The 25,713-nt window shown below is 37.7% G+C and overlaps 1 protein-coding gene across 3 annotated transcripts in view; it reads right to left on the bottom strand.

Annotated features, from left to right (window-relative positions):
- add2 (adducin 2 (beta)) overlaps positions 1-25,238 on the bottom strand; it is a 36,544-nt gene extending 11,306 nt beyond the window's left edge. The window contains exons 1-10 of one of the 3 annotated variants that reach the window (XM_067439455.1): positions 24,792-25,238; positions 15,512-15,755; positions 12,166-12,307; positions 8,394-8,545; positions 5,676-5,756; positions 4,157-4,306; positions 1,701-1,844; positions 1,505-1,603; positions 826-1,002; positions 130-369 (exon numbers count right to left, since the gene is read on the bottom strand). In XM_067439455.1, coding sequence (XP_067295556.1) covers positions 130-369; positions 826-1,002; positions 1,505-1,603; positions 1,701-1,844; positions 4,157-4,306; positions 5,676-5,756; positions 8,394-8,545; positions 12,166-12,307; positions 15,512-15,661 — 1,335 coding nt within the window. In that variant the 5' untranslated portion in view covers positions 15,662-15,755; positions 24,792-25,238. Of the gene's footprint in view, positions 1-129; positions 370-825; positions 1,003-1,504; positions 1,604-1,700; positions 1,845-4,156; positions 4,307-5,675; positions 5,757-8,393; positions 8,546-12,165; positions 12,308-13,634; positions 13,795-15,511; positions 15,756-24,791 lie in introns of those variants that run through there. The other 2 variants (XM_067439454.1, XM_067439457.1) reach the window with 2 other exon arrangements.
- Positions 25,239-25,713: the final 475 nt, after the last annotated feature.

The following is a 25,713-nucleotide window of genomic DNA, read 5'->3' as shown; positions in this document are numbered from 1 at the left end:
GCTGGAGAGTCCGAATCTCTGTCAACCAAATTGTGTGCATACTTGGTGTTAGTGCTAAAAATTAGGCTCAGATCTCATTATTACACAATAGAAAATTTGGTTACTCAAATTATGCAAGAGCTCTCTCACCGTAGTCCGATGTCTTGGGCTGGCCTGGTCCTGGTTGACTTTCTGATAGACATTTGGGGTGTTCAGCCATCTAGTCTTCTGCTGTTGCCTCTGGGTGTGTGGATTGAGACGCGGGTGGGGTTGAACTCCATCCTCGTGAAAAGAAAATGACGTTACGGTGGCGGGTACCTCCACCTCTCTCCTGGTTCTGGAGCGCTCCAACAGCACTGGGAAACGGTAGGCGTATCCTGTACGGTAACCCTATAGAAGGATCATCAAATGTTCTAAAGTCAAGTCTTAAAGCTATAAAATTACAATTAGGTCAGTTGCTCTGGTCTTGACTGTCTACATTGTTTTATGGTCTCCATTCTGCCCCCAGACACTGTAGTTGTAGCCAAGTCCTGAAACAGTTAGTTTTTTTTGTTGGCAACATGCGCTGTAAGCAGTAGACCAATCACACCATACTGGGCCAGCTGACCAATCAGAGCAGAGATGACTCTTGGAAAGGAGGGGTTTAGACAGACAAAATTATTTATCGAACTGTTTCAGACACTGATAAATTAGTTGATGGGTGCACTGTATCTTACGAGATGTATATTATGTTTTTTTTTAACTTTGAATGCATGTAAACCTATTGTAGGACTAGGAGACATCCAAAACAAAATGTAAAACATTTAAAATAGCAAATAGGGGCACTCTAAATTTAAATAAACTAACCAGATTATCCAGTGTCCTCATCAACGCTTCAAACTCATGTTCTCCCAGCCTGCTCTTGTGCATCGGGCCGAAGGTGGATCCAGCCCAACCCACAGTGCCTCTGGAGATGGGCCTGTGAATGTTGCGGTCCAGCATGATTAGGTTTTGTTCCCCTCCGGCGCTGCACAGTGCTGCCACCTGCCAGGCCAGAGCAACACTGCAGCATGACTCAGTGTGGAGTGGACAAACCAGCTAACAACACAACTATTCTCAACCCGTGCACTTCGTTCAATTTTCACAATCCTTCATATTGTCTTTCTATCATGGGACTCACAGGTTTGACTAACAAATTTAGATGACTTTTCCAGTCATTCCAGATTGCGTTCATTGGTATACCATGTATAAATAAGTGTTGCACTGGTAGATGTTTCAGGGGCTATTCACAGATAACTTTTGTGTCATGGTACATGATGTGATGCTCAAGTTAAAATATGTTCAACAAAAAAGTGTTCTTTGTAAATGGCCGAAAAAAGGTATTTTTTCTGTACACAAATCGCTCGCATTGCACTATATGTAGCTGATGAAATAGCAAAGTATAAATATATTTTTACTATAAATTCACTTTCACGGGGTATCTCAGTCTCTGAACACTAGCATTAGCCGTCATGGGAAGGGCTGTAATTTTCTTTTTTCCCCCTACCTGTGTTTGACAGGCGGTTTGGATGTGGTAGATTGTGTAAAAGGCCTCCTCCACTGACTCTCCCAGTGCCACGATTCCATGGTTCCTCAACACCAACACCTGTACAATAACAACATTTCATCAACCGCTGTTTGACCTCACGAGCCACGCAAGAACATCATGTTCTGAGGGAAGTTTCTGTAATCTAGAAACTAACCTTGCATGTAGGGCCAAGGCTCTTCTGGAGTTCCACTCTGTCCTCCTCATCCTCCATTACTCCATTATAGTCATAATAAGCTACCTCACCCACCAGCAAAGCCTCATGGGATAGCGGTAACAAGCCACACTTCATGGCTGATACCTACATGAGAGATTAATAGCGGATTATTGCTATAATAATAAAAATAATATCAATTAAGAGAAATGAGAGAATGCAGTCAACAATCTGCCAACAAAAAGTCTTCAACAATGTCAAGCTCTCAGGTTTGTAGGTAATTTGAAAATGCTAATTGAATAATAGAATTATCATTGTTTTAATTATTATTAGTTAATTCTTTTTTAATAATGAAATAAGTAATGATGTGGTTAGCCAGGGAGTCAGAATATATAACATAAAAAATATAAAACATTAAAATAGACAGATCCAGGCAGATCAACAGACAGACGGATGGATGGATGGATAGATGTCTTTGGTAAGTTGTGACAGACGGAAGGATGGATGGATGGATGGATAGATGTCTTTAGTAAGTTGTGACAGACAGACAGACGGATGGATGGATAGATGTCTTTGGTAATTTGTGACAGACAGACAGACAGACAGACAGACGGATGGATGGATGTCTGGTAAGTTGTGACAGACAGACAGACAGACGGATGGATAGATGGATGGATGGATGGATGGATAGATGTCTTTAGTAAGTTGTGACAGACGGAAGGATGGATGGATGGATGGATGGATGGATGGATGGATAGATGTCTTTAGTAAGTTGTGACAGACAGACGAATGGATGGATAGATGTCTTTAGTAAGTTGTGACAGACAGACGGATGGATGGATAGATGTCTTTAGTAAGTTGTGACAGACCGACGGATGGATGGTTAGATGTCTTTGGTAAGTTGTGACAGACAGACGGATGGATGGATAGATGTCTTTGGTAAGTTGTGACAGACAGACGGATGGATGGATAGATGTCTTTGGTAAGTTGTTACAGACAGATGGATGGATGGATGATAGATGTCTTTGGTAAGTTGTGACAGACAGACGGATGGATGGATGGATAGATGTCTTTGGTAAGTTGTTACAGACAGACGGATGGATGGATAGATGTCTTTGGTAAGTTGTGACAGACAGACGGATGGATGGATAGATGTCTTTAGTAAGTTGTGACAGACAGACGGATGGATGGATAGATGTCTTTGGTAAGTTGTTACAGACAGACGGATGGATGGATAGATGTCTTTAGTAAGTTGTGACAGACCGACGGATGGATGGATAGATGTCTTTGGTAAGTTGTGACAGACAGACGGATGGATGGATAGATGTCTTTGGTAAGTTGTGACAGACAGACGGATGGATGGATGGATGTCTTTGGTAAGTTTGGACAGACAGACAGATGGATGGATAGATGTCTTTGGTAAGTTGTGACAGACAGACGGATGGATGGATAGATGTCTTTGGTAAGTTGTGACAGACAGACGGATGGATGGATAGATGTCTTTAGTAAGTTGTGACAGACCGACGGATGGATGGATAGATGTCTTTGGTAAGTTGTGACAGACAGACGGATGGATGGATAGATGTCTTTGGTAAGTTGTGACAGACGGATGGATGGATAGATGTCTTTGGTAAGTTGTGACAGACAGACGGATGGATGGTTAGATGTCTTTGGTAAGTTGTGACAGACAGACGGATGGATGGATAGATGTCTTTGGTAAGTTGTGACAGACAGACGGATGGATGGATAGATGTCTTTAGTAAGTTGTGACAGACCGACGGATGGATGGATAGATGTCTTTGGTAAGTTGTGACAGACAGACGGATGGATGGATAGATGTCTTTGGTAAGTTGTGACAGACGGATGGATGGATAAATGTCTTTGGTAAGTTGTGACAGACAGACGGATGGATGGATAGATGTCTTTGGTAAGTTGTGACAGACAGACGGATGGATGGTTAGATGTCTTTGGTAAGTTGTGACAGACAGACGGACAGACGGATGGATGGATGGATGTCTTTGGTAAGTTGTGACAGACAGACGGATGGATGGATGGATGTCTTTGGTAAGTTGTGACAGACAGATGGATGGATGGATGGATGGATGAATGGATGGATGGGGTAAGTTGTAAGACAGACAGACAGACAGATAGATAGATAGATAGATAGATAGATAGATAGATAGATAGATAGATAGATAGATAGATAGATAGATAGATAGATAGATAGATAGATAGATAGATAGATAGATAGATAGATAGATAGATAGATAGATAGATAGATAAAAACAAACAAGTATTTCGTTTTATATTAGTATGTAGCACAAATATTAAATATATTTGCTGACATGACATTCTTTTTGGTCAGAGAATTGAGAAACTCTAGAAAACAATGCTCTTTTCTCCACTGTAAGTTGCTGTGTCAGCAATAGGGACTTTCCTTAGCCGTGTGTGTGACGTACCGCAGCTGTGGCCGGAGTGTGAAGGTGCAGCAGGCAGCGGACGTCCGGTCGAGCTGAATAGATTGCAGAGTGCAGGCTGAACGCAGACAGATCCACTGCCAGAGCTGTGCTGCCTTTCTCTACCACCTCCCCGAGAATATTCACCTTCACCTGGACATCATACAGAGCACACGGTTTGATCAAGCCTTCACTAGAACATCACTAGATCATCCTGAAACTGATCATGTCACGGAATTTCAGTAATTAAATGAATCAACATACTATAGTTGTCATTATGAAAGGCCTTTGTAATTGTTCTGTATATCGTTTGATTTCATGCAAAGCAACATACAGTGGCGCAATACAGTCACCTAAACGAGTGTCACGTCTGTCTTTTCGTGTGATGGAAACGCCTGATGACTTGCATAAAATGTTATGATTTTATTCAAAAAGATAGAGAATATAAATACTTATACTGTTAAAATATCTTCTTCTAATTGTACATTGATTATTTATGAACAGATTATGTAGCCAGTCATCACATATTTTGGTTATGAGAGAAATGCAGGGCGGTCGGTCTGAAGTTAGAAGTTCTTGAACATAATACAAGCTTCGGCATGAGATGGAAACGGGACAACAGAGACTGTTCTCTGTTGGTCGATTACACTTGAATTACTTCTTGAACTTGCTGAGTTAAATCAACCCAGTGTTTTTTTAGAGTGTAGCTTTAGGAGTAGGAATATGGTTAGGATTCAGTTTTCGGACAGAAGATATGGTGACCCAGAAACGCAGCTAACTCTGCAAAATCAGGAAGTGTGCATTTTTTATAAATACAAATTTATATTTAAATTTATATTTAAATATAAAAATATATATAATATATATTTTTATATTTAAATATATATAATATATATTTATATATATATATATATATATATATATATATATATATATATATATATATATATATATATATATAAATATAAAAATATATATAATAAATCAAATATACACATTTTTGGTCTTTCCTGTAGCTCAATGAGTAGAGCATGGCGCTAGCAACACCAAGGTCATGGGTTCAATTCCCAGGGAAAGCAAGAATTGACAAAAATGTTAAATGTGTACCTTGAATGCAATGTTAGTCGCTTTGGATAAAAGTGTCTGCCAAATGCATAAATGTAAAAACTTTGAACTATATTTTTTCTTATTTAAGTCACAATTTATGATACGATTTGTATACATGCATGGACAAGATTTGCAAGAGTAGCAATCGCTAATGCCATATTTTTGCAACAATGTACAAAATATGTCCAGAAAAATGTTGAACACACTGAATCTTTCTGTTTTTATCAGCAAATAATACACACAATCTCAAACTGGGATGGCACTCCTTTTTCTATTGACCTTCATTTGAACGCTTTAGTACAGTGAAACGCTATCTTCAGGAGAAATCTTGCAGGACACAAGAGAAACAAGTTTGTTTAGTGTGCGTGCGTGTGTGCGTGTGCGTGTGTGTGTGTGTGTGTGGACAGTCTCTCACCAGACTGGACGCAGTCACCTCCCCATAGCCCAGACCGTTCGGCAACACAAGGAAATGTTCCTGTTCTTTACTAACACGCATCTGCAGAGAGAAAGAGATGCTATTATCCAAAGCAACTTGTAGTTAATTACAGGAACAATCTCCCTAGAGCAACCTGAGGTTAAAGGGATTGTTCACCCATAAATGAAAAAAACATTTACTCATCTTCATGTCCTTCCAAACCCATACAGATTTTCATGAGATTTGCAGAGATACTGTCTTACATTTCGGTCTGTGCTAGACTGTAGTGTAATTCCTAACTTTTATGGTGCAGCCGTGTTACATTTTAGTCACATTTGGATGACTTGTTAGCAATGAAATAACATAAACATATCTATGTTTGTGTTCCATGAAAGAAAATAATGTTCAGAACCAAATTAGGGTAATTAATGACAGAAGTATTTAAAAAAAAAAAAAGTGAACTATCCCTTTAAGAGTCTTGATTTTTCACACTTCTTTTTACTAGACTTGATCTCAAAATCACTTCTCAAAAGGACAGGCTTTTTAAAACTCTCAAATCCCTATAGACTGGGTGAAGGAGCGATAGACGTGAATATGTATGCTAATGTAAATGCAGCAGAAATAATTCAGTATTTTTAATCAGCTTAATATCCCCCAGAAGTGATAGACTCACTGGCAGCTGTGTATGGTTATTTAAAGTGCACTATACGTGAACTTACTTTTTTTGATCATAAGCATGAATTATATAACAGTTTATAAGCAGACATGTTCACGCCATGTTACGAACATTTTAGGGTCAGTAATATTTTTTTTAAAAAGAAGAAATTTATACTTGTATTCAGCAGTGATCAAATTGATCAAAAGTGACAGTAAGGACATTTATAAAAGTTAGAAAAGAATTATATTTTTAATAAATGCTGTAGCTTTCTACTCAAAGAATCTGGAAAAGAAGTCTCAGTTTTCAACACATTTTTTTGAGAATATGATATATAGAAGGATTTCTGAAGGATCATGTGACAGTAATGGCTGCTGAAAATTCGACATGAATAAATTACATTTTAAAATATAGGACAAAATAGGACACAGTTCTATAACATAACTTTTCTTTTTTACTGTATATATAGGCCTATAGCCTTGGTAAGCTTAAGAATCTCAGACAGTAGGATCAGCACGTTTGTGTTTTCACACTTTTGTGTGTTAGTTCGGTTCGCTTAGTTCGGACCAAAAAAAACTTGCCATGTTTAGTTCAAGTAAAACGAACCCAGGTGAAATTGCTTTGTTAGTGCAGTTCATTTGAATTAAAAAGCTGACCAAGGCCGCAGAAAGTTGAATCTGGGTCTGCTTCCAAAAGATATGAACAAAACATAAACCATGAACATGTAAACAAACCAAAAACAGGGAGATGAGACCCTAAAAAGGACAGGATGCTCAAGCACATATCCCTATGCCCATAGGCTCGGTATCTCTAGGTTTCGGTGATTAAAATGTCAATCTCAACGCTAGACCAGGACTGAATATTTTTTTTGGGTCCGGACGAAACTAACCTAACTAACTTACTGGTCAGCTTAGCATTCAAATTGGCATTTTAATACCCCACCTAAAGATACAGAAAAGCATAGGGATCTATTCACAACCTGATTGGTCTGCTTTTATTTACGTATATTTTGTGACGGAACTTACTGAACATCTAAAACCATGCTGTGTTCTGGGCTAAATGCACTTGCTGTGTGTGCGTAGCTACATACGATGGTATTTTGACCAGCTGAGAACTCGTGAATAGCTTATGAAATGTATAAAGGAGTCAAACCAGCGGCAGGAATCCCTCCGTCACACACACAACGGAAATCTGTTGCGAGGAGACGGTTCTGATGCCTGTACTGAACTGTGATGGACAACATTACGACTATTAGGAGAAAATACAGGTATGCGTGAGCATTCTGTCCTTTTTAGGGTCACAACTTTTGACAAATTATGATCTAAGTTATTCAACTAAATATACACATCAAATTAATTAAGTCTTATTTCATTGTATAAACTACAATACTGATTTGCCAACATTGTTGCTAGGCGATCAATTATGATAACATTTTCTCCAGAACGACGTCCAGCCGAATCAAATTTTGTTGCAATATTGTCTTGTAAAAGTGCTTTATAAATAAAGTTGATTGATTGATTGACATAATGTCCTGTTTTTGGTTCTTTTACATGTCTTTGGTTCATGTTGCATTTCTAAATTATTCAAACTGCACCAGAGTTCATTTGGAAGCAGACTGGGTTTGTTCTCCGCTTGTTCGGAGCACACCGGGGCAGTGTTCACACTTGGCATGTTTACCTCGATTAAAACGAACCCTGCTGCGATTGCTCTGTTAGTGCGGTTCATTTGATTAAGTGTGAACGCTGCCATCCAAAGGCCAAGGCAACTGAAAAGATGGGTCTCGGTCTGCTTCTAAACAAACTCTAATGTGGTTCGAATGAAATATGCGTAATAAAAAAACGACCAGTCAGGTTGCGAACATATCCCTGGCTGCACCTTTAGGTTCGGTGTCTTTAGGTTTGGTGTTCGGACCAAACATGCCAACTGTGAACACCCTTAATCACATAAATCACATTTATTACAGCCTGTTTAATCAATCAAGCTCTTAGACAAAAGTTGCACAGGGAGCACTTTCAGGAGCCTTGGCATACTGACAGAAGTCTTTATGGGTCGTGTTTCCTTACTGTGAGGCACGTATTGGCCAGCTGGGCCCAGCCGTACAGATCCAACAGACGGTGTACGCTAGCCAGCTTGCAGCGCATCAGTCTCTCTCCCTTCACCATGGAGCCCGGCTCCCATCCTTGCAAATCGTTAATGGGGGTCACCATAGTAACGGCTGTACAGGCATGAGGAACAAGAGAAAGAGAAAGTGTGTGTCAATGAAAGTCTTAGTCATAGAAAAATGTGTAAAAAGAGCAGCACTAGTTAATCTCCTGCAGTTTAAGTGGTGCGACAGCCGTTTTATGAAAAACTCAGTTTATGAAAAGCACAGTTAAACGGAATTCACTTTCTGAAATAAAATCATTAAGAACATTTCAGTTCTTTTAAGATTTTTACATTTGATTATTCTAACATTCTGGTTAAACTGAGAATCACCAAAAACATTTAAAAAAAAATTCTGAATAGACCTAGATCTAAACAACATGTCATTTTTTATCAGTTTGAATGAATTATTTAATGATATACTAAGAATTCATTTGCATCATTACTGGATGAATCAGCGATTTTTGAAAAATCTTTTGAATGTATGATTCAATGAAAAATGCATAGTATCGCCACCTAGTGGCATAACGTTGCAATGATATCTTTATTTGAAATGTCAAGTTGTTTTTAAAGGTGCACTATGTAGTATTTTTGCAGTATAATATCCAAAAACCACTAGGCCAATGTTATATATTTTGTTCAGTTGAGTACTTAAAATATCCCAAATGTTTCCAACTATTTGTAAATTGTGAGAAAATTGCTATTTTAACCAAGGAGCCGGGACGTCTGAGCATAGCGCCTGAGGAGTCACCTGTCAATTGCGTCATATCTGCGTTACTCTCGGTTTTCGAGGTTTTATTTGACAGGAGCGCTTTCCTCTTAGCAGTGTGAACCGCAGCCGCTGAGCAAACGCACAGAGTAACGTCACAACATCATTTTTAAAGTTCCTGTTCTTCGCGATTTTTCGATCTTTAAAGATCTTTCAAACTTTAGTTAGTGTGAAATGTTGCTGTTAGAGCATAAATAATACCTGTAAAATGATAACGCTCAAAGTTCAATGGCAAGCGAGGTATTTTATTTAACAGAAGTTCCCTTTCAAAGCCTACAGCGAATGGCCGCTTTGGACTTCAGCAGGAAGTGCAGGGATGTAATGACGTCACTAGAACCGTTTGTTGACGAACCCTCCGCCCACAAGAACATGCAAAATAGGGGGCGTGGTCTTGTTGCTCTCCCACGTAGAGAAGAGCGCGCATTCAGCGCTTGTATCTCCCCGTTATGGTAAGAGGCGGGATCTTTCCGGGCAAAGTGCGCTAAGCTGCTGTCCAATCACAACACGGGAAGCGCTGGCCCAATCAGAACTCGTTACATATTTCTGAAGGAGGGACTTCATAGAACAAGGAAATCATCAGGCCGTTTTTAGGACAGAGGAAACAGCGCTGTACAGATAAGTAAATAGTGTGAAAAATACAGTTTTTTTACACGCGAAACATGAACTCATGTTATATTGCACACTGTAAACATAATCAAAGCTTCGAAAACAGGCAAAGAACGGGACCTTTAACACCCAAATATATCTATATAATAAACAGAGCTGCTTTACGTCATACCCATGACTGGAAAAGTGGAAATAGCGCCCAGCGACTGTGTCCCGTCATAATAAAAGTCCCGCTGCTCGCGAGCCGTGTGTTGTTCATCTCATTAACAATCGCTCCAGCAGCCGTGCTCAGCTCATCAACACTCAGTCCTGCTCTGCTTTACACTACAGTAACGTTAATAACCGCATCCATGAACATGAGTCCTATCCCGATTCTTTCCCACCGGCGGTGAGGTGAAGACCACATGCCCCAAGATGCTGCGATTAAACTTGGCGTCATCAAACTATGCCTTTGTTTTGAATAGGCGCCCTCTAGCGGACGGAAAGTTGCATAGTGCAAGTAGATTTACTCTACTTTGGGCTGCATTTCCCGAAACCTTCTTAACTCTACGTCATTCTTAAGTTATACCTTAAGGTATCCCTTAACGTTAATATGTGTTTCCCGAAACGAACTTAGTTAAGAATACCTTCTTTAAGTCATACTTTCGTAAGGTTGGTCTGGACCACTCTTAGCTATACCTTATCACTATTAAAAGTTAATTCCACTAGTGGCCACCACTGTGAAAAAAGCTTCTTTATATGTCAGTCTATCCGAATATAATTCCGAAGTTGTAATATACACCCAGTGTTCAATTAGGCTAGTTGAATAGTTTTTTTTTTTTTTTTTTTTTTTTTTTTTTTTATGCAAGGATTAAAATTGTTATACGAAATTTCATAAATTTCTTTGTCATAAAATTTCATTACAAACACTAATGGTTGTTAGCTTTTTAATGATATTATCCAAAGGTACATCAGCTGGCAAACCATTAGACAGGAAAGGCTTAGGAGCCTATTTAAAGGGAATGATTGTGGAGGGGAGTTTAGTCAAACTTTGGCAGCGAGGCAGCGAATATAATTGTGCTAAATCAAAGACGGCGCTGTCCGCGGAGCCATTTAGTGTATGTGCACTATTTCATATGTGAAAACTTTAGTCCCTGGCTACCATGTCAGAAGCTGCTATTAAAAATAAATTTCGCCTACCACGACAGCAAATTCAGCAGCTTTTAGATCTTGTTGGATCAACTTTGTCGAGACAAACTGGACGGAGCTCAGCTACTAAAATCAGCTGCTGGCGGCTCTTCTCTTTCTTTATTTTTTCTCCGCCATATAGTAGCAGCTGATTATATGTTTTGCGTGTTGCGTTTTTATTGAGTAGGCCATCTAATAATATAAATTAGTTATTTACACAATAATGTGATGCAGCTGCTGCATGGTCAATCATCCCTGGTTGTGGATTAAATCAAGACACTATGGAAAATATATTGTAATAATTTAAATGACGCGTGATGCTCATGGTGCGGTTGAGCATGAGATTCCTGGTTCGTGCACTCATTTCAGAATTATGTAAAATTTAGGTGCAATTTTGTATGATAAATGAAAGTTCAACTATTTCTGAAGTGTTTCTTTTATAAAGAACATAATTTTTTCGCATAACACAGTGAAACAGCCCCTGCATAGAGTAAATAATCGATTCTTGAGCCATCGATAGAAGCCAATTCAGCACCGCCGCCACGAACAGCACCCGCTTACGTCGCACTTAAGAAGGTATACCTTAAGCAACCTCCTAAGGTATAGTTCGGGGAACACACCTAGAAATGGTATACCTTCAGTTAAGTTATACCTTTAGAGTCTTCGTAGCGCGCTAAGAGACAACGTTATCGGGAAATGCAGCCCAGATCGTTACTGTAGACATCATCTGAACTATAACTGTTTATCCCAATACTTTTGAGATCTATTGAATTTTTGTACACAAAAATAATCATAATATGTAGTTGAAAAGACTGTTTGTGAAGTAGTTTCATACCAATACATGACAACTGCTCTCTCTGGCTCAGCGGCAGCCCCAACACAGATCTGAATGACATTTTATAGTCATAGCCAACTATTATTTTCATTCCGAGCCATTTAGGAAAAAGATCATGTGGGTGTTTGAATGAAGATTGCGATATTTTATCAAGTAATCATGCAGCTAAATAATCTTTTTTCACTAAAGAACCTTTTGTGCTTTTGAAAGTTTTCATGGATGTTAAAGATTCTTCATGGAACTATCAGTGCCAATAAAGAACCTTTATTTATAAGAGTGTAGGTGAATTACGGCATGTGTTACAGACAGTACGTACTGGATGGAGCAACGGGCAGGGCGGCTGGAGATCCGTGAGTGGCCATGAAGTCTACGATCTGTCTGAGAGCCCACAGATTGGAGGAACTTCCTTCTTTCTTCATCTGCTCCTGAATCAGCACATCCAGCTCCTCTCTAAAGGACTAACATACACAAACAAGAGTCAGTCATTTAGCACCACAACACGCTAGTACACACAAATAAAGGGAAATGCACACCGTGCACACTAGTGGTTGATTCATTTTTTTGTTGCTCTTTTGCATTTCTCTTAAATGTTCCAGTTAAAGGGCAACATGCATTTTTAAAAAGTATCATGGAAAAGTACACTACTTTTCAAAAGAAAAAAACTGAAAATAGTATATTACAAACTTATATTATAAACATTTTTAATAAAATTTTCACCATAACAGTTAAGAACATTATCATTTTTCAGAAATCTTTGATATACGAATATTTTAATAGAATGTTCAAAAGTACAGAATTCCCTTTGAAATATGTATTTACAATTTACTATTTAAAAGTCTTCACTGTCACTGTCACTTTATGTTTGATACATTTACTGTAATTCACCCTGGCTACATAAAAAATGAGTAAAATGGTAGTGTATACTGTAACCATATTTCCATTTACTGAAGAAAATGTAGTACAGCATTTGCAATCTACACTGTAAAAAATATTTGTTGGTTTTTGTTGGTTTAACTTAAAAAAGTAAGTAAAAGCAACCTGGTAGCCTTAAAATTTTATTGAGTTTATTGAAATAAAAAAAATTGAGTTGATACAATGAAGGAAATTTGTTTAATAAATATAAACTCAAAATATTATTGTATCTGAACCACATAAAAAAATTAATAAATCATGAAAATAGCACTATTTGACATGTTTCACTGCGCCATCAGAAATAAAACACACACAATTACCCAATATGCTTATAAAATATTTTAATAATATTTTAATAAAGGTTGTCCAATCTCTAAAAATGTTCATTGTATTAACTCAAAATTTTAATTTCAACGAACACAAAATTTTAAGGCAACCAGGTAACTTTTTTTCTAAATAATTTTTTACAGTGTATATAAATATAGCAAGAATAACTCAAGCAATCACTATTAAGCATTCCATTTTGAATACTGAACATTCAATGTCTTAATTTTCTCATTTCTTAGAAGGTATGAAGTTTACAATAAACAACAGAAAAATCTTCAAAACATAGTTTGAATGGTGCGCTTTAAGCTGTCCAGGCTAAATGATTCGGATATGTTAAATACTAAAGTTCAAGAGTTTATAATAAAGTTTATAATAAACTCTAAAAAGAATGTTTCATGAATAGCCAACCAATACAGTATTAACTTATAAGCACTGTAATAACTCTAAATATTTTAAAAGTATTAAATGAAGCATTAAACACTTCAAACATAATGTCACACACACGCACAGTATAACAGACATAAAACAATAAAAATATGAACATACGGAAACAAACAGCAGGAAGAATATTTGAGATACAGGTTCCAGTACAGTCCACAACAGAGAAAGATTGAATTAATCATCCTCGTTTGGAACTCTTCAGTTCTGTCCTTCATTCAACACGTTCCCTCCATTCTGAGTGTTTTTGTATTGTTTGGCACCAACACCTAAAACTCCCTGCACTATCTATCTGCGTTCTCTCTCTCTCTCTCTCTCTCTCTCTCTCTCTCTCTCTCTCTCTCTCTCTCTCTCTCTCTCTCTCTCTCTCTCTCTCTCTCTCTCTCTCTCTCTCTCTCTCTCTCCTCCAGCTGCAGCTGTCAGTGGTGATTCAGGGCAGATTATATCTGAGCTGTGGAGATAATCATATCTTTGGGAACCTAATGAGGGGGAAGGGGAGAGAGGACATAGGGATTGGGAGGCAGGACATTAAAGGGTGGACAGAACAGGCGAATAAAAGGAGGCAAACCCATGTGGGTCCTCTGCAGATGGGAGATACACTGTTTCAAAGAGCTTTTAAAAAGCTTATAGAAGCCACTTGAATGCCTGTTCACTTCTACAACCTCACTCAGTGTTATTATTACATCATTCCCAAGCACAAAAGCAGAAGTCTGAAAGTAAAATTCCCATTTATTCTTTTCCTTTGAGAAATGTATTGATGGTGATCATTTTTAAAACATTTAAGACAGAGATATCAGAAGCACTTATATTACTGCAGTCAATACAGTGTAAAAAAATATTGTTGGTTTAATTTAAGTAACCTGGTTGTCTTAAAATGTTTAGTTTATTGAAATTAAAAATTTGAGTTGATACAATGAAGAAAATTGGTTTAATAAATAGAAACTCAAAATATTATTGTATCTGAATCACGAAAATAGCACAATTTGTCATGTTTCATTGCATCAACATCACAAATAAAACACACAATTACCCAATATGGTTACAAAATCTTTTTAAAATATTTGAATAAAGGTCGTTGATTCTGTTCATTGTATTAACTCAATTTTTTTATTTCAATGAACTCAAAATTAAAGCAACCAGGTAACTTATTTTTTAAATATTTTTACAGTGTAGTTTTATATTAAGTAGATGATTTAAAATTTTTTTTTTCTGATTTTCATATACAACATTTGCTTTGAATCAAATGCTGTAATGTTGCAAGGAAAATATATTGCATAATTGAGGAAAACAGAGCAGGTCTCTTCAAATAATAATAATGATGATAATACAAATCATATTAATACACTCATTATTTTAACCATATATTAATATTATCAATGAAATTTTAATATACAAATATACTAACTTCAGATATTAAATATTGATTATTATCATTCTTATTAATTAAAATGATTTAAATTAATCCCGCTATACTGTTAATCTATTTATAATCTACTTATAATGTATTAGAATGTACTTAAACATACTGTAGTTATTGTGATTCAATTAAGTAGTTGATTTTTGTCTTTCTGTTCAGACTTTTGGTCTGACTCAAATGCTTGTAAAGGAAAACAGTAGGCTTCTTCATATAATAATAATAATTAGTAATTTAAAATAATAATGATATTATATTAATACACTTATTTTAATTTGAGTAAAATATTAGTAAATATTAGCTCATTAGTTTTCATTGAGATGTTAGTAATATTATAATAACATTATTCATTATTCATATTTTCTGATGTATTCTACTTTAATATTGTCTTTTTGTTCAGATTTTCATACACATTTTACTCTTAAATGTTGCAATTTTGCTATTTATCTCTTTCATGAATCCCTATGGAGAATATCAATGGGGGAAAATGCTTCTGGAATCAAAGCTGCTGAAAAAGAAAACAAAAAAGTATTTATTATATTGCTCATTATTGCACACTTAATATACTCACAGGGCTTTGCAGGAGACTGGAAACACGTTTCTTGAGGCCGCTGGACGGCGTTGACTGCTGGGGAGACTGGATCATTTCTCCTTCCAGACATTCCCCGTCTACTGGACTATGCTGGACCGGAGTCCCTTTAGGGGTGGGAGATCTACTCATCTTCTTTTCCCCAGTGTGGAATTAATGGAGAAGAAGGATAGAAAGAAAACAGAGAAAATGGAAAGGACAGGCAAAGCAGGACCAGGCGAGATAGCTAGATGGGGGGAATTGGACAAAAAAAAAGAAAAGAAAACAGATATGTAAATAATACAGTTATAATAACACATCATGGAAGAGTTCTTTTACATATATATGTATTTGAGGACATATAGTCATGTGCACATATTAATAATTGACACACATGCAAATGCACACAGGCAGTCCTGCAAATACTAGATAAGTATAAGCACACCACACCCAAAGTCAAGTGGGGGCTGCACTAACTGTCATATATCCAAACACACAGCGTAAGTAGTGCTGACAGCAATATGCAGTTCTTTATGTGCATTAGTAAATGTGATCGATTCGTTTGCTTGTTTAGCAGAGGAAGGTCTATTTAAGAAATTACATTTAGAGAAATGAGTCCATCACTGTCCAGGATGTATAACAGATGATTGATGGCACCTAATCTAAGACCTTGATCCTGAATGTCTTTTATTTCTTTCCTAAACATCATAGTCTGTAAATAGAAGTTACTTTACATAAATGCTCCTTCAGCCTACACAATAAAATGATGGCAGAAGACCAGAAATATCACCTGAACTAAATATTCAACAATGTCTGAACTTTCGTGCTTAAAAGGGGATGCAATTTTCTTTGGTGTTAATCTGCAAGGTAATTATAAGTAAGCCGCCCTTAAGTTTAATTCTCAAAAGTGTGACTACTTCAGCTCTGTGGTCTGATCTATGCACTGCAATTCAGAGAATCGTATCTGTCGGATTTACAACATGTTAATTCATTTACTTCTCCTCATATACATGAAAGTAAGTGGTCAGTGAAGTGGGAGAAGAATAGGGTAGATTTTATAGTTAGCTCCAGGGCTTGACATTAACATTTTTGCTCATTAGCCACAGTGGCAAGTGCTTTTCCAAAGTTTTTGATGGCATTTTCACTAGCCACAATTTTGACATTGAATGGGGGAAAACTGTCATATAGATATTTTTTTATATTATTTCATAATTTGGCAGTGTATATTAGGCTGCTATCACTTTAAGACCTGACACACGGATCCATTATATTGTTACACATGCTTTTTCTATCTTGCTTTATGTGGCACACTTTAGGAGCACAACATCTGCATGAATTAATAAAATTATTTGCATTACGTGCAATCCCACGGCGAAATTTAAGTGCTGTAATACCAACAATATTCATCTGGAGTAAAAGAAAAAAGTGAGTGAGGAGAGGCGGGTTTGTGTGTCAGTCAGAGAAATCATGAGCAAGAAAGCGCAGTTGGTATCGTGTCTCGATTCTGCGAAAAATTAGTATTGGAAGCGTTTACCCCCTAACAGGGTTAACAGAAGCGTTTCAGATATTTCAGTATAAAAATAAAAATTAAAATAAATATTAAAAAGTAATAATAATACATTTTTTTTAAAAATCGATATTTTTTTACAACAGTACATTGCACTTAGTTTATTATTTTAGAAACTTATTTAAAGGACTACAACTGAAAAATGTATATACTACATATTATTCAATCTGCTGAAGTGGCTAGTAGGAGTGGCTGCGTTACATGCCACTGCTGAAATCCACCCACATTTGGCGGGTTGGTGGGTGTTAATGTAAAGCACAGGTTAACTTATACCTACACAATTTGTATCTGATCTGAATAAAACATGTTAATTTTAATAGTCTGTATGACACACTGAACGTTTTTAATCACACTGGTGTGATCATACGGCAGAAGTGTAAAGAGTATCTGAAAACCACACTTAAGTAAAAACATATTTTACAGCGAAAAGGAACATATATACAGTGAAAATGACTCCATTACAAGTTACAAGTCACCAATACTGATACTACTTGAGTAAAAATCATCTTAGAGTTTCTGATTTTAACAGTACTTACTGTAAGTATTTTATTCGTACTGAAAGTAGACTCAAAGATGCACTAGTGTTCATGTCAATGATAGAAGAAACTACTGATTTGTAAGATTAGAAATCATGTTTATTTTCTGAAATCAAAATAAAACTGAACACGCCAATATTGTAATAAATCAAGGTCAACGCAACAGCATCTTAAACGTCTACAAACTCACAAGTCCCAGTATAGCTCAAGTGCACACAAAGGCCATAAGTAAACCAATATCCTTCAAAAGGTCTTGTCAATACAGGGGACAAATAAAAAAAACGTTAAGTAAAGTTACTCATCACAAATGTATTGGAGTAAAAAGTACCTTTACTTATTCAAACATTTAGTCAAGTAGAGTTGCTAGAGACTTGGCAGTGGAATTGTCTAAAAGAGCATGAATAAAAACACTTAGCAATAAGCCATAAAACTCTAGCAACCATATAGCACATAGCAAACAGAAACTATCATAGTAAATGCCTTGTTGATGCCAGAGGTCAGAAGAGAATGACCAGACTGAAGGCAACATTAACTAAAATATCCACTAGTGTCAGAATTTGCCATAAGAAACATGAAAGCATGGATCTATTCTTGCTTGTATCACTGGTTTAGGCTGGTGGTGGGGAATGTTTTCTTAGCAAACTTTGAGCCCGAGCATTGTTGTCCATCCAAGTCCATCCATTTATGACCACAGTGTGCCCATCTTATAAGGGCTTCTTCCAGCAGGATAAACAACAATGCCACAAAACTTAAACTTAATTACAGTGAGTTCACTTAACTCAAATGGCCTCCACAGTCACCAGACCTCAATCCAATGGAGCACTTTTGGGATGTGGTGGAATGGGAGATTCGCATCATAAACAAGTATTCGATGAGTTATACAGTACTGTGCAAAAGTCTAACTCTAAGACACGTTTTTCACCATAAAAAAAGTTTTAAAGGTGCACTATGTAGTATTTTTGCAGTAAAATATCCAAAAACCACTAGGCCGGTGTTATATATTTTGTTCAGTTGAGTACCTACAATATCCCAGAAGTTTCCAACTATTTGTAAAATGTGAGAAAATTGCTATTTTAACTAAGGACAGGGACGTTTCAGCATTGCATTTGAGGGAGTCGCCTGTCAATTGCGTCATATCTGCGTTACTCTCGGTTTCGGCTTTTATTTGGCAGGAGCGCTTTGCTCTTAGCAGTGTGAACAAGTGAACGCACAGAGTAAAGTCATAACATCGTTTTAAACACACTTAAATGTATCTAAAATGATAAACAGAGCTACATTACCTCAAAATCATAACCGGAAGAGCGGATCTGTGCAGGCGCCCGGCGACTGTGTCCCGTCCCGTCATAATAAAAGTCCCGATATTCGCGAGGCGGGTATTTGTTTAACAATCGCTCCAGCAGCTTTGCTCAGGTCCATAACACTCGGTCCTGCTCTGCTTTAGACTACAGTAACGTTAATAACCGCATGCATGAACGTGATTTCTGCCCGAGTCCTATTTTCCACCGGCTGTGATGAGAAGACCACATCTCCCAAGATGCTGCGCTCAAACTTTGCATCATCAAACTACGCATTTGTTTTAAATAGGCGCCCTCCAGTGGACGGAAAGCTGCATAGTGCACCTCTAAGCCAGTTATTTTTAGATTTTGCCATAGTGTTTTAGTAGTAAATATCAGTTTACATATCCACACATTCCTTTCGCCATTAATTGCAATAATACAGTGAGTTTTTTGTTGTTGTACAAAAAGTCAGACGACAGCCAGCATATTCCTCATGGTGATCTGATCTCACCATCATGGGATTACATGAAGAAACAGAACAATGCAGAACTATATCCAGAAGAACTGCAGCAACGTCTCCAAGACGCTTAAAGCAGCACTAGGTAACTTCTGCTCTCGGGGTCTCCCTACAGTTGGGAAAACAAATTGTCCTCTACTACTGTCATAAACTGTCCTCTTACATCAGAGGATGCCCTCGCGCGTGCATTTGTTGACATGAAAACCCTGATAGCCCTGAACTAGTGATAAGCGGGTCGTCTTATAATGTTGGTGTTGGTGGAAGTGACGTATATGCCGTAAAGCAGTCGAATTTTGTAGTTTGTTTTGTTCTCGGGTTACTAAACCCGAAGATAAAAGTGTGATTAAAGAAACCAACCTGCAAAGCTTCCTGAAAAACTATGAGCAAGTGTACAAGGACACAAGATGTTTTAAACGCAAAGGGTGGTCAAACTAATTGATTGATTTAAGTTAATTGATGAATAAATTTTATTTATGACTTTAGTTTAGAAAGCTTTACACAATATAACGTGTGTACATATTTATACATGCATTTATTTAAAGTAAAAAAATGTAAATAAATATGATATTTTTTTGCGTTCCGTCACGTGATCCTTCAGAAATCATTATGAAATGCTGATTTGGTGCTCAAGAACCAGTTGTGCTGCTTTGTTATTCTTAATGAATAGAACTTTTTAAATGACAGTGTTCATATGAAATAGAAATACATTGTAATTATAAATGTCTTAACTGAAACGTTTGTTTAAATGAACACATTATTGCTGAATAAAACACTAATATGCTAAACTTATGTTATAATCCATTCAAAAAAATAGTAAATTGTCAAAAATCTTTTTATATACATCTCTTTTTTTTAACATTCAAAATACATCACTGACGTATGCAAAGTTTTGAGTTAATGCACTAGAAATCACAGCATCTTTGTGTTTGGTAGTCTGGTAGGGACTCAGGTGCTCTGGGACCCCTACTAAGAGGTCCTCTCTCTGGGGAGACTGTATAATGAGTGGGGCCCCTTTGGATCCAAACTGGCACCGCCCTGTGCTGTCCCTGGATCAGTTTCAAGCACAGTTTTCTACTCTAGTGGATCCAAATCAATCAACCCCCACTGCTATAACAGCAAACCATCATCAGTCTGTACTTATTCAGGTCTTCAACCTACACTTTAATCTCAAAAAATTGAAGCGCTTTGGCTTCTGCTTTTGCAGGATTTTGACGTCAAGCTGAGGAAGGATGAAAGACATGAACATGTGTCTGTTACTTATTGATCGGTCTGAAACAGAGCTTTCCTGACCGGATGAGGGTTTTTCTCCCCCACTGAGAGATCTTAATGCTTGTAGGAAGTGGGGAGAGAGAGAAGTATATGAGGGAGATATATAATGGTTAAAGTGATGCTGGATTGATTTTAAAAGAATCTTATAATTAAGTTAATGTGTGGTTCTGGGAGCATTCACTTCTGTATAATGCACTGAGAACTCACTGACCCATGCACAAAAAAGGCATGCTTTTTAAAAACCAACCATGAATTGGGTAAGAGGAAAGATTGAAGTAGAGGTAAGATTGTGTACATCCTTGTCAAAATTGTTTCCATGATGAATTTTATTTTTTGATGAGGCAACATATACATGTGGCCCTGTTTACACCTGGTATTAAAATGTGTTTTTGTCGATTGGATCACAAGTGGATGACGCTAAATACATGTATAAACAAAAAGTTTTGAGCTGGTCCACTTTCAACCAATTTCTAGAGGTAGTTTTAGTCAATAATAGCCTGACAAGCCAGACTCACATCAAGATGTTTGGTCTGGAAACTCACCATTGACAGGGCTCAATCCGAGGGGCGGATAAACGGTTGTCTTTCAAACTCCCTCTGCACGCGATAGGATAGCGCTACAACCAACCAGAGCAACAAAGGTGAAGCAGAGCTTGTTGATAGATTTAACATTTGCCGTATCCGGTCGGCTAAACTCTGAACACATCTTCCCTTTTTAAGAATGACTTCAGTGCCGTTCTTTGTTCTTTTCTCAGAGAAAAGCTTAACTCCGAGTCTTCCAGAATCGCGGTCAAAGCTGATTCAAACCAGTTTCTGTGTTTGCTAGAAGCACGCAAATGCAACTCGGCTGTCGTCATTTTGGCCCCGCCCACCGACTCTATAAACGATGTGATTGGCCCGACCAGAGTGTGTTGTTTACAGCTCAGAAGGGTATTGAGAGTTGCTAGACGACACTCGCGGGCAGATTAGATTTGCTGCCGCTAGGGTGCGTCTAGATTTCTAGGCTAAGTCGATAACGCATTTGACCGGATTGCTTTTGTAACGTTTTCGTAAACGCTCATGTGGCTGAATGTGTTCGAACAGCCACAAAAGACCATCTACTCTCCGCCCACTGACCTAATGCGTAAACCTTATGGCAAGCGCGCTAGCCACATAGGATTTAGACTTGTTTGGCTGGAGACCCAAATTTGGTTTGCAGATGAAAAACGCATCAAGCATAATTAACAATGTTAATTTTTCATACCATTCCTGATTTCTAACTAACGGTCACAGCATCCAGCATGGTCTTGCCACAGAAGTGGTTGAGAGTGGACAAAAGAGATCAGAACAAAAGAGGTCAGAAATCACACACTCTCTTGCGTAGGTACTTATTTTGAGAAATAAGGAATTGCTTCACTACCGTTCTATATAGTAATCTGGAAATACTACATTCACTATGATGTCATTATCATGTGACCTATCAGCGTCAGCTACGAAGCTTCACCGGAATTTATAAATCCTCTCCTGTGACCTCATGGGATGGTGTCCAATGTATGCACACTTCAGAATTTCGCCGGAAATAAGTCATCCAGGTACATTTTACCTATTCTTTAATGAGCACTTTGAGTGTGACTTCAGGCACACTTATTTTATCATATATTGTTTTTCTCCTACTATACAGTAGGGAAGTAAGTGATTTCTGATATAGCCCAGCTGTAAAAAGAATGTGTCTGCTTCGTCTATTTGTGATCGACCAAAAAATCTTAAAGCTACACTATATAACTTTTCCGTCCGCTAGAGGGCACCTATTCAAAACAAAGTATAGTTTGATGATGCTGAGTTTGAGCGCAGAATCTTGGGACATGTGGTCTTCACCTCACAGCCGGTGGAAAATAGGACGCGGATAGGAAAATATCAATGTTACTGTAGTGTGAAGCAGAGGAGGACCGAATGTTGTGGAGCTGAGCAAGGCCGCGGAAGTGATTGTTATGCAAACACGCGGCTCACGAGCAGCGGGACTTTTTGACGGGACACAGTCGCAGACGCCATTTCCACTTTTCCGGTCATGAGTATGAGGTAACGCAGCTCCGTTTATCATATCAGATACATTTGAGTGTGTTTAAAATTATGTTATGACGTTACTCTGTGCATTCGCACAGCGGCTGATGTGACACTTGTTAACACTGCTAAGAGTAAAGTGTTTCTGACGAATAAAACTGGAAACTGAGGGTAACGCTGCTACTGACAAGTCGGACAACAGCAGATATGGCGCCGCCTCAGACGTCCCGGCTCCTTTGTTAAAATAGCAATTTTCTCACATTTTTTACAAATAGTTTGAAACATTTGGGATTGTAAGACCTTAACTGATCAAAATTTATAACACTGGCCTAGGGGTTTTTTTTATTATATTTTACTGCAAAAATACTACATAGTGCACATTTATTGCCAGGTGTATACAGGGCAATAAATTACAATATTTTTCAGCTTTAACGTAACCACCAAGTTATACAAAGAGAGATAAAAGACAGACAGTCAACATTAAAGTGTATGTTACATTATTATTTATTTATTCATACAAATGTTTCAATCCTACAAATGTTTCTATTTACAAATATTTTAGCCCATGGTTTCCTGCGTGAGGATCTGCAGGGGGTTGTGACTTGATGAGAGGCTAATTAATTAGCTAAATATTAAACAAAACAAAAAAATTATATATATATATATATATATATATATATATATATATATATATATATATATATATTAAACTAACAAAGATGAAATTCTGTAATTGTTTACCATGAACATGGGCCATTCAATTATTTAAATTAACTTAAAATATTAGGGGGTAACTAGGCTAAATGAGATCGACTTCTTTTTTAAAAGGTTATCTTTAATTTAGTTAAAATCTGTATTGAAAAAAAGGATAGTCTAAGATCTACGTCTATTATACACACACACCCTCCCCTCAATACCCCCCCCCCCACACACACACACACCCCATATCATTTTCAAATCATTCCTTCACCCCTGCAGCTGAACCTCATAGAAACACGGCAGATTAAATGAATGCATTATGATAATATACATTAGTTCTTTAAAAAGATAATTAAAAGGAAAAGTAGTCAGCCAACCCTAATAAAAAAGGGTCATAACGTCTAGGGCTAGGCTATTTGGCAGACGTATCAGGCAGGCCTGCCACCCTCTCTTTCCCTCTCTAGGGCTCATATTCTAGGGGGAAAGACTCGTGTGTCACGCCCACTTCTTCTACAGATAAACAACACCCTTTGAACTGCCACGAGAGGGGGTAGACACGACAAAAGCACCATCTTAGAAATTACACTAAAAAAGCTGGTTTCTTGTCAAAAAGGCATTTATGCGTTCATTAACTTTATAATTAAAGCATTATAAACCGTGCTATGTCGATTGTTTTGTGCAGTAGCCGGTGCTCGCGCGGCAGGGCCTGTACGCGGCTGCCTAGCAACAACAGGAGCCCCGCTGCATCAGCACCAACACCAGCAGCCTCCGGGCATCAGTACAAGAGGGCATGATGTTACAGAGCACAACACCTCATATCTCAGAACACAGCAGAAACACATAAGCTTGCCTAAAATACTCCAACACGAGGGGTAAAACAATGAGACAACCGAGAGAAGAAAACAGGCTTCCAGTCTACGCGAGACTCCCCAATAGTATGGCGCCTGAAAGTTGAAGCATCATGCCCTTGTACAATCACTAACACGTACATGAAAACAAAGGTCCAAAGATAGTAGGTCCAATCAAACGTCGGATTAATATAATACAATGCGTTTACCAATAGTAGGCTAATATTCAGATATACATCACAAGCAAGCGTATTTAAACGACTCTAATCTTAAAACATTATAGATCAATTTTCTTCATTGCTAAGTGAGCGTTTAATCTCTATACCGTTCCTGATTATGGTGTAATAATGTATCTTGAATTATATTCGTGCACTCAATACCATGGCAGTCGAGCATCACGGTCACGGTCATGAATGTGATGCATGCGTGGGGTCCAAAATTCCTCCATACACATGTTCAAGCCCTATTCAAATTCCAGGAAATCTCAACTATTGACTGAAATACTGATGAGAAAATGAGGCAAGGGATGCTTACCTTACAACATCCTCTCCTCTTTGTCCTTTACGCACACAGCCGCCCTATTAATCTACAACGCAATGTGTCAAAACAGACGCGCGGACCAAGCAATCGGAAATTAGTCTTGTTTTCCAGGATGAATGGTATTGTTTTGGGTCTGTGTTGTTTTCCCAGACCTCCGCATCCCCTCTGTTTTTTTGACGTTTATTGCAGGCTGGACCAGCCCACGACCACGCCTGCCAGATTCATGACCTCCTCACTGTCTACATCCAGATCCTGCTCGTATTCGTTCACAAGAACCTTGAGTTTGTTCACCTGTAGTGGAGAAATACTAGTACACGCATATAAAACTAAAAGAGCCGAAAGTTTTTTTCCACCGTGGAGCAATAAATAGCGTGGATTTGTCGGATCACAGATGATTTATTCTTGATGTCTTTCCCTGCTGAATGATGCAGCTGTGGTTAAGACGGCCACTGGCTCCATCTGCTGGTATTTCCTGATAAAATATCCTATTAAAAGGATAGTTCACTATCGCAAGCCATTTTAGCATTTAAACCTTTGTCTGACTATCTATAATTATATTTAAAGATAGTAACAATTGTATTTTGACTAGTGATAATTATAATTCGACTAGTCAAAATGACAATTAGAGATATCTGCAATTATAATTGCACTAGTAAGAAATCTGATTCGAGATATCTCTAAATACATTTTGACTAGTCAAAACTCTATTAAAGATATCTGTAATGACGTCAGAGATATCTTCAATAGACGCGTCACACATACGCAAAGGTAATTAGAGATATCTCTAATTCAATTTCGACTAGTCACAACTCTATTTTAAGATATCTGAATTGTACCTGCTCCTAGTCAAATCTGCGCTGTTGTGTAGGGTTGTGACGTGAGGACATTTTCCACCAATAATCGACGAGTGACAACA

Source organism: Pseudorasbora parva, chromosome 3 (assembly GCF_024679245.1).
Source record: "Pseudorasbora parva isolate DD20220531a chromosome 3, ASM2467924v1, whole genome shotgun sequence".
In the NCBI taxonomy this organism is placed as follows: Eukaryota; Metazoa; Chordata; class Actinopteri; order Cypriniformes; family Gobionidae; genus Pseudorasbora; species Pseudorasbora parva.
Note: the sequence above shows the minus strand (reverse complement) of the source record. Positions and strands in the feature narration are given on the sequence as shown.